This window comes from Podarcis tiliguerta, assembly GCF_965153285.1.
Source record: "Podarcis tiliguerta genome assembly, chromosome: 2".
NCBI lineage: Eukaryota > Metazoa > Chordata > Lepidosauria > Squamata > Lacertidae > Podarcis > Podarcis tiliguerta.
The window spans coordinates 86,713,435-86,733,713 of record NC_139535.1 but is presented as its reverse complement, the minus strand read 5'-3'; the positions used below and the strand labels follow the sequence as shown (position 1 = coordinate 86,733,713).

Here is a 20,279-nt window from a genome sequence, read left to right as displayed (position 1 = left end):
TCACTTAGACCAGGGGGAATTAGCAATCTGGCAAGAAACCAGGGGTTAGAATTGAGGAATATTTGATTTATTACAAGAGAGAGAAATATTGATCGCCAAGCAGGCCATTACATTCAATTGGACTAGCAATGTGCGGGTGAAATGAAAGGAGAGGATAGCTAGGGCAACAGGGTAAAGGCACCCCTGACCATTAGGTCCAGTCGTAGCCGACTCTGGGATTGCAGCACTCATCTCGCTCTATAGGCCGAGGGAGCTGGCATACAGCTTCCGGGTCATGTGGCCAGCATGATTAAGCCGCTTCTGGTGAACCAGAGCAGCGTACAGAAACACTGTTTACCTTCCCACCGGAGCGGTACCTATTTATCTACTTGCACTTTGACGTGCTTTCGAACTGCTAGGTTGGCAGGAGCAGGGACTGAGCAACGGGAGCTCACCCCATTGCAGGGATTCGAACTGCCGACCTTCTGATCGGCAACTCCTAGGCTCTGTGGTTTAACCCACACCAAATCCAGTGAAGGAAAGAGCAATAGAAGTCAAGCAGACATGCAGTGAAGTTAGCCAGTTTGGAGCTGGAGGTTAGAATCAAACAGGGTTGGCTGGGAGCAGCCTGGCTCTTGGCAGAATGAGGGCAATAGAAATATGGAAGTAAGAGCTGGAAAAGAAAAATAGAGTGTGGATGGTGTATGAGAAGAGAGGGAGGGAGAGGAAAAAGTTTCTTCTGTGGGAGATGCTTGTGGAACTACTTGGGTGGTCAGTTGCGGGAAGCGGGGGGCTAGCAGAGCAGTACAAGGTTTCCCCAAGCGGAGGCTGCATGTTCCTTTAGGTCCCTAACTAAACATATGGCATAATCGCAGAAATGGAAATGAGGTGTGGGACACTGGGAAGGAGGTGATGGGAAGAGGAGTGAAGCTGATGTAGGGATGGGGCAAGCTGGAGTGGAACAGTCTAGTCCAAGCATAGGCAAACCCTGCCCTCCAGATGTTTTGGGACTACAACTCCCATCATCCCTGACCACTGATCCTGTTAGCTAGGGGTGATGGGAGTTGTAGTCCCAAAACATCTGGAGGGCCGAGTTTGCCTATGCCTGGTGTAGTCGATGAGAAGACCCACAAGGACTAGAAGAAGCCGAAGGACTGGAAATGCAAATTTTTACAGGTTCTGAAAGAATTTATCTAGAACAAAGGGGCAGGGAACTGATCTAGAGAAGAGTACTTAGAGAAAATCCAAAAGTTTGTATCAGTTGGATTCAAGCCTCGTATTACAAGGAGTGAAGGCAAAGGTATGTGGAGTGCAAATGGAGTAGTGGGTGTAGATACCTGCTGGAGGATCCTGAGTTATGCCAATGCATGCTAATTCTTCTCCTGGTGTATTTAGGCATGCAGCGTCCTTTATTAGGGCAGCCCTACTGTCCAACCAGTAAGCTGTGGCTCTTTGCACAATGCAATTGCATGTCAATGAAAGAAGCCAAAACGAAATCAAGCCCAACTGGAAAGTACAAAACATCAATTTGGGATGAACAAAATGCGAACAAATGCAGAGCTTGAAGTTATGCAAACACTTAATCCATAAAATACATCGTACAACTACACAGATTAAAAGCAACAACCTATAAGCCACTCCAAAATAAATCCGCACAATAATCAGCTACATACCTGCCAGGTGGGGGATTATCAAGCGGACAAGAAGGATGGTTCCACTGAGCCATCTGGCAACAAAATGAATAATCACTCAACACTGGAAAGTCTGCTCTTCTCCAGGCACAGAAAATGGGGTGAAAGACCACCTGTAACTAGCAGCCCATGGGAAACTTCTACTCTGTGAACTAGATAAAAAGCCAAGCTTCCCAGGGGTTTGGAGTGTATTTTTGGAACTCTTCCCTGAGTAATACCCACAACTGGAAGCAGTGGGAGGCATGTTGCAGTGATGGAAACTTCCATAACTTAATAGATCTTAATCTGTGACAAGAGCGGACACTTATTTATCCCAACCCTTATCTTCTTATCTGAGCATGCAATCATGAGTACCATATAACATGCTAACTCACTGAATGTCAGAGATGAAAATGCTGTAGCTGGGAAAAAAAGAGGAATAAGATTGGAGGAAGGGAAGCTGGGAGAAGGGAGGGCAAGTCGGGGACTGTACAGTGGTACCTCGGGTTAAGTACTGAATTCGTTCTGGAGGTCCGTTCTTAACCTGAAACTGTTCTTAACCTGAAGCACCACTTTAGCTAATGGGGCCTTCTGCTGCTGCCGCGCCACCGGAGCACAATTTCTGTTCTCATCATGAAGCAAAGTTCTTAACCCGAGGTACTATTTCTGGGTTAGCAGAGTCTGTAACCTGAAGCGTATGTAACCTGAAGCGTATGTAACCTGAAGCGTATGTAACCTGAAGCGTATGTAACCTGAGGTACCACTGTACTGTTCTATTGCAATAATGTGAAAACCCCAATGAACTATGGATAACAAATGCAATTCTCTCTCTCCTTCTCTCTCTCTCTCCTTCTCTCTCTCTCTCTCTCTCTCTGTCTACACACACACACACACACACACACACACACACCAGCATATAAAACAAACAACCACTGATGGCCTTCTTAGGGTAATCAGTATGAGTAACTTCCTTCATAACATGTATTCATGTATAACCGATAACCATATGCATTTGACTGTTTCTGTCTTCCTCAGCGGTCTATTGTAATTTTAATAGTACCAATAACTCTTCCGTAACCCCTGGGGTACATATAAGTGTAAACCAAACCTTTCAGTCATACTCCTTGTTAGCCTTTAGGTGAATTTTTGTTTGTGGTGCTATCTTTTTTGCAGAGGAAATTGGCATGTGGGCATATAAATAAGCCTCTTAATGTGTGGTCTGCTTTGCCCTAGTAAAGAATACTATACAGTATTCAGTATTAAGTGGAGACACCACTGACTGCTTAGTGATCCACAGTATTTGGCAAATTGGCCTGAAAAGCATGATGACATTTCTTTCAAAACAAATGTGCAGGATGTGAATTGGGACTAAAGATAGATACCTTTATCCTTGGGACATCACAGGAAGCCAGCTGTGCAGATTGCACAGGCTGGCCTCATCCACTGCTGTTCTCAATCAGCTGTATGGATGTGAAACATGACATGTGTCTGTACCATAGGGATCAGAGGCAGCCCAGTGGATTCAGGGCAATTTGCACATGACCTTAGAATCTTTGCCTTTCATCCTCAGCCTGCTTCTAACATCCTTTATTCCGATATGTCTGAAATTGAGAACAGAAATGCACAAAGCCATTTGGCTCCACCCTGGAAAACGTTGGGCAGGACTGAAGTTGAAATTCTGTCCATCAAATCTGTCATTTCTGTGAGTAGGGCTCCTTCTAGAATGGGAGCTTTGTACACACTTTAAAGGACATTTGAAACATATTCTTTCCCTTCAAAGAATTCCTGTCACTATAGATAGATATAGATAGATGATTGATGATAGATAGATAGATAGATGATAGATAGATGATAGGTAGATGATAGATAGATGATAGATAGATGATAGATAGATGATAGATTATATATACATACATATATATATATATATATATATATATGTTTTTATTAAGGTTTTTCGTGTCACAAAGCAAACAGATAAACAGAGAGAGGTACATATATTGTCTCCACTTTCAATTATGCTAGACAATAGAATAAAAGAACAATACCCACCATCCCTCTCTCCCCTCTCCCCCCTAACTGCAAGATGTCTATGACAAAAGTGCCTCTCACCAAACATAAACGATCTTGTCATTGTAGTTACACCCTCACAGAGTTATGGTTCCCAAAAACTCTATGGCTTAATCTACAGTGCCTAGAGTTCTTTGAGGGGGGCTACATGTGCTTTAAAGTTATAGTATGTATGCAGCCTCAGAAGGTTTGTCAGTCTCTGACTGATTGCCCTTGATATATGCTACATCCGGCAAAAGGTTCCTTCACAGATGAAGAGGCATTGTCTGGTTCTGCTCTGATCCTAACAGGAAGCAAGGGAGCATAACATGGACAGAAAAGGGTGAAATATCCCCTCCCCCTCTCCATTGCCCCTCACCTCATCTAAACAGGTTAGCTGATCTTGTGTCAAAATTTACATGGCCCAGTCCTCTGCTTGAAAGGCTGTCAAAGTGAGGCTTTATAGTTATTTGTTTGTGGTGTTTCAGAGACGCCAGCTTCTGCAGCTTATTGCAACGTCCAGACATCACATACACGATGTTGTGAGGAGCCAGTGGGTGGACCCGAACACCCTCTGAAAATTGAGGGTGCCCGGCTCCCTCAAAAATAACGTTGGGGAAACTGCCTTGGCCCCTAAGAGTCAGCGCCTATGTGGTGTTTGTGCCTCAGCATTTAACCAAGAAAAAAGCAGTAGAAAGTCCCTTCCCACAGGCTCACATTCTAAGACATGGAACATGAGGAATGGGGGGAAGGAGGGGAACGCAAGCTCCAGCACAAGTTCTGCCCAGTTGAGTCCTGTTTAAAGAAGGGAGAACAGGGGCCTCGAAATTGCCCATCAACAGTTAATACTTTTGGTAGCACGCAGGTCACCTGGCCACAGTCTCCCCCATTATGGCGAGATGTATGGTGTTTCCCTTTAAATTATAGCAATTATTTCTAAATTTTCATATAAAATTAGCATATGCAAATGTAATGCAAACCTCTATCCCTTTTGTCTTCTTTTCTTGGTGGTGTGTTTCCTCTTTTCTGGCAATGCCGAAATGACCAGCCTAAAATGGGTCATTGGGCTTCACGCACAGGCAGTGTTTTGAGACTTGGTATCTTCATTACATTTGTAGGTAATTGTTTGAGACGTGGTATTTGTTGTGTTTTCCAAATGCACAAGCCAAGTGCACCTGACCATTCCTGCTGTAGAAAGCAAGCACCCTCAGATACCGTGTTTGTCACATGCAGGGCTGGGAGGGTTAGGTTTCTGCCCATGTCCCTGTCTTGGTTGCATTCTCTCTAGCAGCTTTCTCTAAAAGTGCTCCCGGCCATTTATTTCCCCTCATACATCATAAGATAAACAACCGGTGGCATCGTTCCACTGCTGCCCCTCTCCTGCACTACAAGAAGTGAGCCGTACCTCTCCTCATCTTTCTTCCTACCACATCGTTAAAAACAGGTGAAACTGATTCATTGGGATTTGCACATTGAGTTCTCTTAGGTAGCTTAGGGAAGGAGTTGAAGAGGGTGTGGGGAGAGAGAAGAACTCTTTAATGCTGGCCTCACATGACTCTTTGGGAAAGGAAGAGTTAATGTCTGCAAAGCACTTGGTGAGCTGAGCACACCATACATCATTAGCAGGAAAGCTAACAGTCAGAGAACTGCAACGCTGGTACCTAAGTCAGCAGCAGTAGCAGCACACTGCAGGGAAGAAATGTGTTCCTATGGCAGCGCACATCCATTGTGGGGGCGCTTGTCTGCACTTCCCACTTCAACACCCCTTCTTGGCATGTGACACAACTAACACCCACCCTTTTCCAGTGGGTTAATGTGCTAAGAAGAGGATTACTGAGGAAATCACTTTAATCATGCAACAATGATGTGTTTGTTTCCTACTAATCCACCAGAGAAAATAATCCCCAACAGACACCATTAAAAATGCTTGCCTTGAATCCCACGAGGACCCGTAAACCTCTCCTTTGAAAGCTTGATTTATCCACCTTTTTTGTGTGTTTCCCGTCTTCCCCATTGCTCACAACTCTCCCCTTTCTCCTGCTGCAGGATGGGTTTTGAAGCTAACTTTAATGATGCTATGATTTTACCTAGGGGCAAAGATTCCCATGGAGTCTGCCATTCTTGTTTGCCATGGCTGGCTTTTAAAAAGTACCGTATTTTTTGCCCTATAGGATGCACCAGCCCATAGGACCCAGGCGCAGGGCTGGGGCGGGGGAAGCCCGAGCTTCCCCCGACCCCAGCCCCCAGAACAGGCAGCTCTCCACAAGCCTGGGCACGCTGCACCTCCCAGCTGTCCCCCAAGCTTGCGGGGCTGGCGGCGGGGAGAAGCACACTTCTCCCCACCGCCAGCCTTCAAACCAGGTCCGGGAACAGCGGGATGGCACGCTGCATTTGCCCCATAGGACGCACACACATTTCCCCTTCATTTTTGGAGGGGGGAAAGTGTGTCCTATAGGGCGAAAAATACAGTAAATAAGTTGGAAGCTGACACAGAAGTGGGCAATTGTCGTAGAATGGCTACAGAGCTCCATTATTAGCCTATGGGTTGTCAAGCCAGAGGACTAGTCACAGTTGCAAGCTGGGCCCTACACCAGAGCTTCATTTGCACACACACACACACACACACACACACACACGGAACTAGCACTGGAGGCAAGTTAAAAATGGGTGCTCACTTTTTAAACATTTACACTACTAAAATTCCAAGTACTTTAAGTGGTCTCTGTGAAGTCCCATGGCACGGCCACCCTGACTGCCGCCTGAGAGACATCACTGAAAATGTCTCTTCCTTTCTTGGTCCTTTAGGAGTGTTGCTATTTCCTCTCCCCTTAGTTTTGTCCAGTGCCTAGTTTAGCATTAGGTTTTCTCTATTAACAATGTCTCTTACCTTCATTTACATCAGCAGCAGGGAGCTGGTGGCCCCCAGATGTTGGATTGCAGCTCCTATCAGCTCCTATCAGCCCCTGTCAGAATGGCCAACCATCAGGAATGCTGGGAGTTGTACTCCAACAACATCTGGCCGGAAGCACCAGCTTCCCCATTCCTGTTCAACTTCTTGGACAGTCACTTGGTTTATTTCCGTTCAGCCTACAAATGAAACCTGTACCTTTAAAAAATGTATTCATGGCCTTAGACTCAGTAATATATTGCCTGGAATTCCAGCTGAGTCACTTTCTTTTTATATAGATATACTAGCAATTCTGATTGCATTTACTGAATGCAAGAAGTATTTTGGGGTGGGGTGTTAAAAAGAAAATCTGGTGTTTTTAATGATTAAATGGTTCAACTTGCAGTGCTTTGAATGTTTTACAGATACTGTCTGATGATGCACTTGTAGCTCACACTGTTACCCCCAGGACTCCTTCTTTTGAAATATTTTTGTAAGTGGGGGCAACTTTTGCTCTGAGGCTGGCTGCCTCACCTTCTTACCGATATCTTTGGACTGTAGGGCGGCCGCTTGTTTTAAGCTGTGCCCCCCGCTAGTCCTCTCAGCTGCTTTGTAGCCACTTCTGCTGCTCTGTGTGTCATATCAAAGGCATGCTCAAGAACTAAACCAATCTCTCGTGCAAACCTGGATCTCTGCCCGCCTGATCTCATGCCACACACTACGCAGTTTTTAGTGATTCACTCAGCTCCCCAAATGCACAACTTTGTGCCAACAGCTTGAAAGCAATCGCTATTTCATCCACTTTCTGTGCTTTCTCTTTTGTTCCGAGTTCTAATAAAGAATCTGCACCTTTCATGTTTAATATTTCTTCTGAGTGTGCTTCAGATTCAATATTTCAAATCCAGACATGACCATTTATTGTCATCAAACTGAAAAGTATTAAATACCTCTCTTGCTTATTCACCTGCCTTATGAATAAATAGTGTTGGATAAAATCTCGCACCTATTTCAATTGACCCACTTGCAATGCAGTGCTGTACAACTCAAATCCTTGTCTGCATCTTCTTGAGTTGTCGCAGCATTTCCTTCCCACAGCATAATTCTTAGAGATTTTCTCTTGTCCATTTTTTTTGAGGGGGGGGGGCATTCTGTTTTACCATGTTTAAACAAGGCCTAAGTTCATGAAAGGATAATTTCTCATTTGCCATCGTCTCCATCTTCCTTCTATCCCCCTATTGCAGGGATGGGTGACCTGTAGCCCTCCAGTTCTTGTTGGACTCCAACTCCCTTTATCCCAATCCAGCAATAGTCACCAGTGGTCAAGGAAGATGGCAACTGAAGTTCAACAACATTCAGAGGCCCACAGGTCCCCCACCCTCAGCTCGACTGCCTGCCCTATGTAGGCTCCTCAGGGCAGGGACCTGTCTTTTAGTTGTAAAGTGCCGTGGACATTAAGGGTGCTATATAAACAGGTCTGGCCCAAGACATTTTGGCCCCTAAGGTGAACCACAAAATTCCCTGTTTCCGGCCAGGGAAGAAGGGGTGAGTGTCGATCTACATTGGGAATAAAGGGGAACTAAAGATCTACACTGGGAACAAGGATGGGAGGAGACCAGCAACACATTCTTTTCACCCAAAGGCTGCTGAAAATATGTTTTGGCTGCCAAGGAGGCGGCAAATCCAGCCTCCAAGGAATGTGCTGCAGCTGTTGCTGCCATTGCAGTGGTGGTGGCAGCAGGCAATGCATTTTTTGGAGTCCAGATTGGCTGCCCCGGTGGATCCTGCCTCCCAAGGCAGTTGCCTTACCTTGCCTTATGGGTGGGTCAGCCCTGTAGATAAAATAAAAATGTTTTACCTCCTCCTGACACTGTGTAATATTTGCTGCTGAACATTCTGTAGGATGATGCAATAGGAAGCTGAACATGGACAACACCCATGTTGAAAATGAAGCTTTCGCCTTCCTGGATCAAAGACTAAATCTTTTGAAATTGCAAATGGATTTCATTATGATGATTAATGTGGCAGATACAAGAGCATTTTATGACCGGTTGTCTCACTGTGCTCTCCTGCTGTGACCCTAAAGTATTAAATATTGACTCTCTTGCTCATCTTTCTTTGTCCAGCTGTGGCTCAATGTGCCAAATGGCTTTTTCTGCCACCTCTCTCCCTGACACCCAAAGAGGTCCAAGGGAGTCAATAAAATATTGCCTGTTCCTGTTCTAATATCAATGTTTAATGTTTGTCTTTAATCTGCAGCTATGGTTCCTAATGAAGAATTGGGGTACCAAAGGACTTTGTTTAACTTTAAGGGCATGAATAATTGCATAGGCTTCTGCAATTTGTTCTTGAAAACAAATGGAGCTTGTTATAAATAGTTTATAGCACCCTCACTGGCCAGCTCCTTTTAGCTTTCCCCATGTATGAATAATGGATTATTATCCCAAACTGGGCTTGGCCAGTGCTGCAGATTAAGTGCCTAGACAGTGGCAGCTCCCCTTTTTTTTTTAACTCCAGGTCATCTGGTTCCAGGTGACCAGGCAGCAACAACAAAGGAAGGAACAGCAGAACCAGGAGGCTCCAGGGCTGGCACCAGGGGTCAGCATCGTTGGGCAACTGTTAAAGCCCAACCCTGACTCAGGGTCCCTCTGCCAACCCCTGGAGCCTCCTGGTTCTGCTGTTCCTTCCTTTGTTGTTGCTGCCTGTTTACTTGGTCCATTCACTGGTCTGTACACCACCGATACAATGGTCTCTAGAACGTTGTTCATTGGGGAATGGATACCCCTGTCCCACAGGGATGTTGTGGATATACAGCCTGAAGATGAATAATGGCCTTCTGGTTCCTGGGGGTTAAAACACGAGTAAGCAAGTTTTTACTCGAACTGTTGGGCATGGTGTTTGGGTGTTTATTTCAAAGACAGAACTCCATGCTTTACTTCTGAGTTTCTCTGAAAGGGCTTTGTGCCTGTAGGTCTTGCTATTGTTTGTCTCATTAGATGGCTCTGCACTTGACTGACTGCACAATTTTCTGCTGCAATTTGAAAATGTCTATATTTTGAAGGGCTTTCATGTGCTCCTTTAGAGTCACGCACATGCCTCATTAGGCACAATTTTTTTTTGGGGGGGGGGGGCACTGACTGGAGGCAAAATGCTGGCCAACCATTAGCATGCGCTGTAATCTGAGAAGAAATGTAAGACCATACAATAGAGCCACGCCAAGAAACACTTTTTTTAAAAACTTCCATTTTGCATCATTATCATAGGAAATTGAAGTGTAGCATATATACATTTCCCCCCCAAACTGCCCCCTTCCAATGTCATCATTCCTTGGTTAGGTTCTGAACAATGGATAGAAGCATGCAAAAGCGGCTTCCAACTTCCAACAATGAGGCTTTGAGTGTGATTTAGTCCACAGGGCCCAGTGTATGTTGAAATAGGAAGTGGCATATAAATTAGCAGTTTAATAAAAAGATGTCTCATTGCTAACCGTGCACAACGTTAACCCCAACATCAAAGCTAATGATAAGTACTGTAGAAAAAAATGCCTTGAGAAATAGTCTTGACTTTCTGCATGCGCCAGCATTTAAGCAGTCAGTCTAAAGGTGAGTTCCTGATTTGCTAGAATAGGAGGCTGTTCGCACATAATGTTGTTTAGGGAAGGTTGGGATTGCCAGTCCTTGGATTCTGGTGCCTGGATAGGATCTAAGATGGGGTGTTTTGTGGGACAGAGGGAGGAGAGACAGGACCCAGGTTCATGGAACTGGAGCCCAGATTGAATAATGTGAGCACTACACTATTCCTTCAAAACAGAAAAGAAAAGATAGCTGGTATTCTTAGTAAGCTCCCTTTGGTACCAGAATCTGAGCTCAGAACTAACCACTCCCTTGTGTGTTTGTACTCAACAGCGATAGAAGGCAGACGGGACCAGTGTGAGGTGCCCAGGGATCCCAAGTACCCTGACTGCTCTGGGAAAGTGGAGGTGAGTAAAGTAGATTCAGATTTGTGCTCTGAACAGAAAAAAAGGAAGAAATGAAAGCAACGTGTCTCTTTGGATGACAGTTAAAAGAAGATGGAATCTTTTTTGTTCACACACTGTTCCAGCAAGCACTGCAGCAGTAAACCAAATTATTACGATGTGAGAAAACATCTTTTCAATGCATTTTTCTTTTCCCCCCAAATTAGAAAGGAATATAAGTGGGATATAAAAGGCATAGGTAGTGTTTCAGACACTGTGGGGCGACACTGTGGGTTAAACCACAAAGCCTAGGACTTGCCGATCAGAAGGTCGGCGGTTTGAATCCTCGCAACGGGGTGAGCTCCCATTGTTCGGTCCCTGCTCCTGCCAACCTAGCAGTTCGAAAGCACATCAAAGTCCAAGTAGATAAATAGGTTCCACTCCGGCGGAAAGGTAAACAGGGTTTCTGTGTGCTGCTCTGGTTCACCAGAAGTGGCTTAGTCATGCTGGCCACATGACCCGGAAGCTGTCTGCGGACAAACGCTGGCTCCCTCGGCCTATAGAGCGAGATGAGCGCCGCAACTCTCGAGTGGATTTAATGGTCAGGGGTCCCTTTACCTTTACTTTACTTTTAGTGTTTCAGAGATCACCTGGGGAAATGAACACTGATAGTTAAGTCAAGTTTTCCATGAGCCAGAGTTGGACCAGTGGGTGCCCTGCCCCACCAAGAATAAGGATTTGTTCCACCTCAGTAAAATTCAAGCACACAAACACTGACTTCTTGGTTTAGTGATACAACAAAATGGTATCTTATTCCTTAGAAGAGGGAGATTTCTTGTTGAGAACAAATCAGTAGCAGCTGGTGCCGCCTGCCCTCAAGTGATTCTGCTCCAAACTGACAACACCCACCTGACCTGTCCAGCTCTGCTGCCCACTCAAGTACCCCGCTGGCTCAGGGTGGACTTTTCAAGATCCATGTCTCCCTTACTATGCTTAATCAGTCCTGAAGTCCCCCTTTAGCTACTATATGGCTGTGAATATGGTGCTCAGAGTGGGTAAGGGACAACTTAAGGGAGTTACTGTTTATTGCAACAAGAGACTGTACTCATTTAAGGAGGCAGAAGCTTGCAAACTTAATAATAACTGTTCTTATTTAATGCTTGCTTTTTGGACACTAAGAAGCCATTGAAATAACTTCATTTCTTTGAAGCCTACCTGGAAATGTGGCAGCCCCACTTAGTGTGGAGGGCTGGCTATGGCCCTGGAGGTCAACTCTGAACTTTAAGGGACGTGAGTGGCGCTGTGGTCTAAACCACTGAGCCTAGGGCTTGCCGATCGGAAGGTCAGCGGTTTGAATCCCCGCGACGGGGTGAGCTCCCATTGTTCGGTCCCAGCTCCTGCCAACCTAGCAGTTTGAAAGCACGTCAAAGTGCAAGTAGATAAATAAGTACCTCTCTGGCGGGAAGGTAAACAGCATTTCTATGTGCTGCTCTGGTTTTGCCAGAAGCGGCTTAGTCATGCTGGCCACATGACCCGGGAAAACTGTCTGCAGACAAACGTCGGCTCCCTCAGCCAGTAAAGCTAGATGAGCTTCGCAACCCCAGAGTCGTTCGTGACTGGACTTAACTGTCAGAGGTCCTTTACCATTACCTTTTTATTCCCCTAGATTTTATATATTACTCCACCACCAGATAAGAACAGAGGAAGATCAAGGCCCATCTAGTCTAGAATCCTCTTCTCATACAGGGATCTGATTGGCTACTGGGAAGCCCACAAGCAGGACCTGACTGCAACAGTGCTCTTACCGCTTGAGATGGTGAGATTCAACTCCCATCATCCCTGACTATTGGCCATAGTGGCTGGGCTGATGGGAGTTGGAGTCCAACAGCATCTGGAGGGCACCAGCTTGAGGAAGACCTCCCTATGGGGTAATACATGCACTACAGCTGCAACCATAGCCCTAGTGTGTCAATTAGTGCTGTGTTGAACCTTCTAAGATATTTAATTTTGGTCATTTGAAGGAGGAAGGTGAGGGCAAAATGAAGATACCCCCCCAAAAAAGGTAAGGTGGGTAGAACTTAATTAGTTTTAAGGGATCAGATTTGTTGAGGTGGATGCGTAGATTGTGCTTTTCTTACATGAAGTGGCCAGGGTGTGTCTCTTTTCAGATCAAACATTTTTGGAAAGCCCTAAATTTGGGGAAAGAAGACCTTGTTGAGCTTGACTCTAGTCTAGAGACATGAGAGGTGTTGTGGACTCTCCTTCTTTGGAGGCTTTTAAGCAGAGGTTGAATGGCCCTCTGTCATGGATGCTTTAGCTGAGATTCCTGCATTGCAGGGGGTTGGACTAGATGGCCCTTGGGGCCCCGTCCAACTCTACGATTCTATGAAATATTCACTGAGAGAGAGAGAGAGAGAGAGAGAGAGAGAGAGAGGATGCACACCTTCTTTGTGTGAAGTCTGAGCAACTAGGTTGCCCTTCCTTGCATGATTCATGGACTAATGTAGCATTTATATCTCTGTTAATTATTCATATGCAACAAAATGCAAAGGAAGCACCAATGGATTTATTGTCTTGCTTGTTTTTAATCTCAAGCGTTATCTCTGCCCTGGGGAACAAGCAAAGTGTTGTAACCTGCTGCTGGTTTTGAGTACCACATTCTGCTTAGAGCAGCACATTGTCTTGACTTGAACACAACTCGGGCATTTGATTGGCCGGTGCAATTGTGTGCAGCTCTGTATCTGCACCGACCCGTTTAGCTTAACAGTAAGATTAACATGAAGTCATTCCCCGCACTGCACCCCTTCAGCTGTTATTTCAGCCTGCATGCCCCTCAACCAGCTACTTGACAAAACAAATTAACTGCCAGATTAACAAGACACAAGCGTTGCATTACTCAGATTGTCCCAGCTACATAGCGGTCATTTTCTCCCATCCTCTTCCATGGCGGGGTTAAATTTTAAGTGTAATTTAATTGCTGGAGGCAGTAATTCGATCTCCTGTCTGGATGATTGGTGTGTTTTACATATCGGGAGTGGAGGGCTGTCTCCTGAGTGGCTTCGTTTGTGTAGTTAACTTTGGAAGAGGCTGGCACCAGCAATTATGGAGGATGATAGATCTACATGGAGAACTGGAAGCCTGGGCTATTGCTTTGCATGCAAAATCACCTTGCGAGAGAACCTCACTAAATTTATTTCTCTTTAGCACAGAGATCAGCCTTTCTGAACCCGGTGGCCTCCATAAGTTTTTGACCACAACCTCCATCAGTGGAGTCATTTCCAGAATATCAGGAGGGAGGCTAGCTCTGCTTTTCTGGGGGAAAGAATACATGTGTTAGCTTCGCTCTATGGGGCAAAACCACTGCAGATAAGGATCAGGCATTTTCTACACTTATCAGCCAGCTTGCTTTTGTTCTGGCAAATTTCATCTGAAGTGCTGTGGTATTATTTATTTCCTCCACAACCTGTGCTGATCAGTGATAACAGACCTCAGTGATAAGCAAAATAAGCTTTGTGAGATCTAAGCTAACGGATAAAATGTAAGCTCCTTGGCAGGATCTCCTATCCATTTTTAGATAAAAGCTTTAGATGAGTTTTCTGGGTAATAAAAATTCTATTCTATTTAAAGAGGTGAACCGCCCTGAGATCTCCAGGTATAGAGCAGTATAATGATGATGATGATGATGATGATGTAAATTTATTAAATCATTTTCTTAGGGCTGCTTTGCATGTCATTTTACTTATATACAGTATAAGGGGAAGAAAATGTGTGGTATACCATTGTGTATTAGCCTACACATACATGTATACAGCCTTGCTGTATTTTTTAATGAAAGTATGCTCTACTAATATATCAATAAATATACATATTTCAGATCTTTATCCTTTTCGGCAATGATTTTGTCCCTTAGATTGGTGCCACCAGCAAATCTTACCAGAATTTTCTATTCTTTACTTACTCAGAATTGTTTTCACGGTTTCTATTGAACAAAATTAGCTCCCACAACAGGGGGTTTGGTTTGTTATGTATTTAATGTTCTCCTTTTGTATTTTTATGCTGTAAACCACCTGTGGTTTTTAATAAATATTTTTTTTTAAAAAAAAAAATCAAATAAAAAGTTCAGGAGTTGTTTTGTTGACTACACCTCCCTAGTCTGAAAGTCTGTCTTTTCACTGCATCCTTTTGATTTCTTTCCTTTAACAGGATCTCTGTTTGCCATATAAATACCTTTGTAACAACTTCTTCCAGTTAAGCCAATCATTTGCCAATACTCATGCATCATATCCCTTGATAAAGTCCAAAGAAACGAGCTCAGCCTCTAGAAATGTTAGCCTCTTCTCAGTGTAAATCCAAGCCTTAATCTGATGATCCCTTGATATCATGTGTTGCATTCAGAAGCTCCACCGTTGGTTACATCTTTGTGTAAAGGCTCACCTAACCAATACCCCTCCCTTTGCCTTTCAGTGGATGAGAGCACGGTGGACGTCAGACCCCTGCTATGCATTCTTCGGTGTGGACGGCACAGAGTGCTCGTTCCTCATCTACCTCAGCGAAGTCGAGTGGTTTTGCCCCGTGCTGCCTTGGCGAAATCAGACAGCGGCTGCATCTTCCACCATGCCACCACCCAGAGCGCAGGTGAAGCTTGCAGGCCTTGAACCATGCCAGTCAAATTCTCACTTATTTGACAAAGGTTGTTTTTGTCGGAAACAGTTGGTTTCGATGCTCTCAGACAACAGGAATCAGCAACAGTGAGAGAAAAGATTAATGTCCCTGGCTGAGTGTAGGAAGGGCAAGAGAGAAAGATCATGCCCAGTGGTGGTTATGTCACAGACTATGTGGGAGCATGGTCTCGCACTCATGCTAGGGTGCTCCTGTCTGAGTTGAGGAGAAATAAGGAGAGTGTGGGTAATGATCCCTCAGTCTGCTCTGTAACCTGGTACAACATTGCCCTCTTTCCTCCCTGCCATACTGCTCCCAGTAAGGTGTTGGTGCCAGTGGGTAGGGTGTTCACATCCTTGAGTGGCAGCAGTAGTTTGTCCCAGGAGTCTCTTCCATCTGCCTGATAGACAGGAAGTGGGGAGTGTGTATGGGGACAAGGTTGTTATCAGCTCTTCAAGCAACAAGTATACCTAGCAAAATGGTACCCCATGAAAACAGTGTATAAGCCCATTCTATCTACCCTGGAAATTCTTCCATCAATTCTTCCTTCCCCAACATGCACAGGGGAGAGGAAATTGAGTGGGGTATCTTGGGGAAGAATTATGGGTGGATGGATGGAACTACGAATAGAAGCACTCTGCACTACAGCATTTAGTTGTACATCAAAACTGATTTACTTTTATCATCAAATTAGCTGTCCCTATATCACACTTAATTTTCAAGATGGCACTGAACATATTGGCTGCCCCTTGGTGTCTGAATTTGTTCGCTCCAATCATGAGGCATCTTCATCCAGGGCCGTAACTAGGGGGGTGAGGTGGGCCCCCACCAGGGCGCAGGCGAGAGGGGGAGGTGCAAAATCAGCTAAAATATGTCCATAAATATATCTATAAATAAAAATATCGATTATTTCCCCATAAGAAAAGGTTTTAAATAGAGGGTGAATTGAATGGGTGGAGAGGGGGTTGTAGGAGAGGTGGAAAGAACTAATTTGCCCATGGGTAGGGGGCGCAATCTGGAAGGTTCTGCCAGGGGCGCAAGATCACCTAGCTACAGCTCTGTCTTCAGCCCTGTTCAAATGGAGAAGAGAAAGGAAACATACTTTGCCCATGTAACCGACATGCACCGTAGGATCTCCTTGCTCAGACAGCCATTGCAAGGGTCACCCTGGACCTTGCACTAACAGGAAGAATCTGTTGTTGTTTCCCTAGGCGTCTTTTCAGAGAGACCTCTCCTACCTCCTCGAGTTGATTGGCAGTGGCAAAGAGTCTTTGATCTTCATGAAGAAAAGGATTCGGCATTTGGCCACGCAGTGGCTGAGGGCTTCACATAAACTGGAGCAGAAGCTAGAAGACAAAAAGAGAGATCAGAAACAGGTACAAAATTAAATCTGCTGCTTGTGAACCAGCTTGTTATTTGTGGGTATGGTGGAGTCACAGCAAGACTGAGGGCCATATCCATCAGTACAAAGACCATATAACACTGGTCCTGAGAGACCTGCATTGGCTCCCAGTATGTTTCTGAGCACAATTCAAAGTGTTGGTGCTGACTTTTAAGGCCCTTAATGGCCTCAGTTCTGTATACCTGAAGGAGCATCTCCACTCCCATCATTCAGCCTGAACACTGAGGTCCAGCGCTGAGGGCCTTCTGGCAGTTCCCTCACTGTGAGAAGTGAGGTTACAGGGAACCAGGCAGAGGGCCTTCTTGGTAATGGCGCCTGCCCTGTGGAACGCCCTCCCATCAGATGTCAAGGAAATTGTGCTGGTCCAGGGGGGGAGGTTACCATGGGGCGAGGTCCAGGACCTGAGTCGAGGGTCGGCAGACAGTCCTACACGGGCGAAGCAGGGTCCACAGTGAGGAGCCGGGCAAGGACAGGAACTCTGGGGGAACCGGACTGGGTGCTGGCTGAAACAGCTCTTCAACGACGTTGCTCCCGCAACCTGGGACCGGGCTGACTGGCCTTTATCTTCTCTGAGGCCAGGGGCGGTCCCGGCCCCCAGGAGACCTGACTCTCCTGGCCTTAAGGCAAGCACTCCTCCTGGGAGAAACCAGTTCCCTCCACCTCTCTGCCCTGAGCCTCTGCAGTTCAGGAGAGGCTGAAGGGTTACTGGACCCAGGGGGAGACTCACCTGTAGGCACTGAGTCCTCAACTACCTCCGGAGCCAGAGTAGAGCCTCCCAGAGTGGCTGGGGAAACCCAGCCAGATGGGTTGGGTATAAATAATAAATTATTATTATAAATTATTATACAGACTCCACTTCCACAATGGGACCTCCCTGCTCTTCCCCAAATCTGTACAGGAGTGTTAGAGGAAACCTAGCTCAGATTGCAGGGGGAGATGGGGAAAGTTTTGTTGCACAAGTGGACGTCCTTGTGTTGATGGGATGTGATAGTTGGATTCACCCTGAGAGTTTACCTTGCTATGTGCTCTGTATATTTGCTTCTCCCTTGTACACCCAGCACTGATATCATGCTCTCTTCCTCTCCCTCCCTCCTTCATTAGATTTTGATCCACATTGGCTTCTTGACAGAAGAATCAGGAGATGTTTTCAGCCCTCGCGTCTTAAAGGGAGGCCCTCTGGGGGAGATGGTCCAATGGGCAGATATTTTGGCAGTCCTTTTCATTCTGGGCCATAGCCTGAAAATCACAGTTTCTTTGAAGGAGCTCCAGAGGTGGGTTTGTGGATGAAATAGAAGCTGAACAGTGTCATTTGTTTTGAAGCATGTCTTTGGCTCTTGCTCATTGTGATCACAATGCTTAGATTACAGCAGTGGGGAACCTCTGGCTTGGGGGCTGCATGTACTGTCCCCCAGCCATGCCCCTCACTGGCCATGCTTCAAACCCTCCTTGAGTGTTTATGTCTGACTAGACTGTCCCCTTGAGCTCTAATAATCCCCTTTGCTTGCCTGGATGGAGGAAAGAAATCTGTGGTGTAGAAACCAGCCTACTGTACATAGGTAAATTCACACTCCTTGCTCTGTCCCCTTTTGCCGTACTGACATGTGCCTCGCCTCCTGGAAGATTTCTCAGAAGGGAATGTGGTCCTCAAACTGGAAAAGTTGTCTCCATTTCTGGAATGTGGTCCTCAAACTGGAAAAATTGTCTCTGCTTATACCTAGGGTTGTGCCAAAATTCCACCCATTTCAATGTGGAGGTCAAAAGTCAAAAAGTCACAATTTGTGGGGCCCTTAATGCAAAACAGACCCTAAGTCACTGGAAATGTTTGGCCTTTTCATGTTTGTTTTTGGTCTCTGGTTTTTCACAAACTGCTGCTGCGCCGCTTTACCCCTTAGTTGGGGATCCCTTTCTCCTTCATAGAATTATTCCATAATGGAAGTAAAAACGCAGCATTCCTGCTTAGCATGAGGAGGCAATGGTTCTTGGACTGACCTCATCAATGATCCTAGCCAATCAGAAACATGAGGACAAATGAAGCCTATTCGGGGCAATGCTTTCTTAATAGGCTGCCATGTTTTTCCCTTTCACAGTGATTCTCTCCTCCAGCCGCAGCAACCCCCCCCCCCAAAAAAAAATAACTTGTTGCAATAGTGGGGCACTTCTCATCAGTGCTGAAGGTATTGAGCGGATATTACCCTCCTCATTCCAACTCAGCCCTACTTACAGCTCAAACTGAGTTGCAGAAAGCAATTAGCCTAACTAGTGGGGATTGCAGCTGGTGGGGGTTAAGAACAAGAAAGCGCAAACAACATCACAGCAGGGATAGGCTGATTAGTATTTAACAGCCGTTGATTCAGTCAGAATGGCATGCTCCCTTATCAGCCCTAGCTGTCACAAAAATACAATTTTTAAAATGAGTGCTTAGCTTCCCGGTAAATGTTACAAGAAGCCCAGTTGAATGTTGCAAGAGATGGCTCCCTGTCCCCCAACTAGAAGGCCTGGTATGACTAATACTGAGATGGAATTTCTCTGTGAAAATTTCTGAGACCTTCCTCTTTTTTCACATATGCACACACATCTGAAAAATAATGCCACTTTACACATTTTTCTGCTGAAGATTCTCCACCATATTTTGAAGATAGGGGCCATGCTGCCAACACAGTTGCCGTCGCTGCCACCGCTTGTAGCTGCCACAGCAGAAAAGCCATAGAGAGAAAAGGAAAGAAGGGCTGTGCTACTACCACTGTTCATCAGGAGGGCAAACGTGGCCCCATGACCATGGGTGCCTGGGGCTGTTGGTGCCATGCGGCGTGCATGGCCCTGGCACCGAAATTTGGGGGTGCCCAGTCCCTTCATGGGGAATTTTGTGTGTGCTTGGACTCCCAGGGCTCCAGGGAGTTGGCACCTATGCTGTTCATGGCTAGCTCCAGCCCCCTAAACCCCTTGGAGCATTTCTCCTCTCCTGGAGAAATTCAGTGAAATGAATTTTCACCGCCACCACTATGCCCCAATTTCTCTGGCCACAGATAGAGTATTTCAAGTATTTGTACCCAGCTTTAGGTTCTGACTAGGGGGTGGTGAGGAAATGTGGTTCAGCTCACATTTGAAGGTGAACTTCCCTAATATGCACTGCCTGACGCAACAAGCAAACCAAGCTACCCTAGACATCCAAATTTGCACTGCTCTGAATTTTCAATGCAGTTCTCCGGAATAATAATAATAATAATTTATTATTTGCACCCCGCCCATCTGGCTGGGTTTCCAAAAAGGAACATATTAGAATAAACGGTGCATAAAAGAGCCATATATTTGTGAGAATAGCATACAAAAAATGCACTACATTAGGAGAAATTGTTTGCAAAACGTGTATATTAGGCAAAATTGTGTGTGAAAATGTGCACATTGGGGGAAAAATTCAGTAAATGGTGGATGAATTTTCATGTGGACTTCATAAAAAAACAAAAACCCTTCAGAATGATGTAGAAATGTAGAAAACTGAATTTAAAACTAGAAAAAAAAGAGAAACAGAAAAACCAAAATGGACAGACTCACCCACCCCTAATTCTGACATTGTTATGGTCACAGCCAGCAATGTGGAGCTGGGAATGGGGAAATACATAGCGTAATGATGTAAGAACACATGTTTGGTTGTTATGAGGAGGAAGAGGATTAAGGGACATAAAG

At 45.4% G+C, this 20,279-nt stretch overlaps 1 protein-coding gene across 1 annotated transcript in view; it reads left to right on the top strand.

Moving 5' to 3' along the window:
* Positions 1 to 20,279, top strand: part of MGAT5B (alpha-1,6-mannosylglycoprotein 6-beta-N-acetylglucosaminyltransferase B) — a 168,989-nt gene that overhangs the window by 91,642 nt on the left and 57,068 nt on the right. The window contains exons 5-8 of the mRNA XM_083428470.1: positions 10,488 to 10,561; positions 15,002 to 15,172; positions 16,408 to 16,572; positions 17,700 to 17,869. Of these exons, the coding sequence (XP_083284596.1) occupies positions 10,488 to 10,561; positions 15,002 to 15,172; positions 16,408 to 16,572; positions 17,700 to 17,869 (580 nt within the window). The remainder of the gene's footprint in view (positions 1 to 10,487; positions 10,562 to 15,001; positions 15,173 to 16,407; positions 16,573 to 17,699; positions 17,870 to 20,279) is intronic.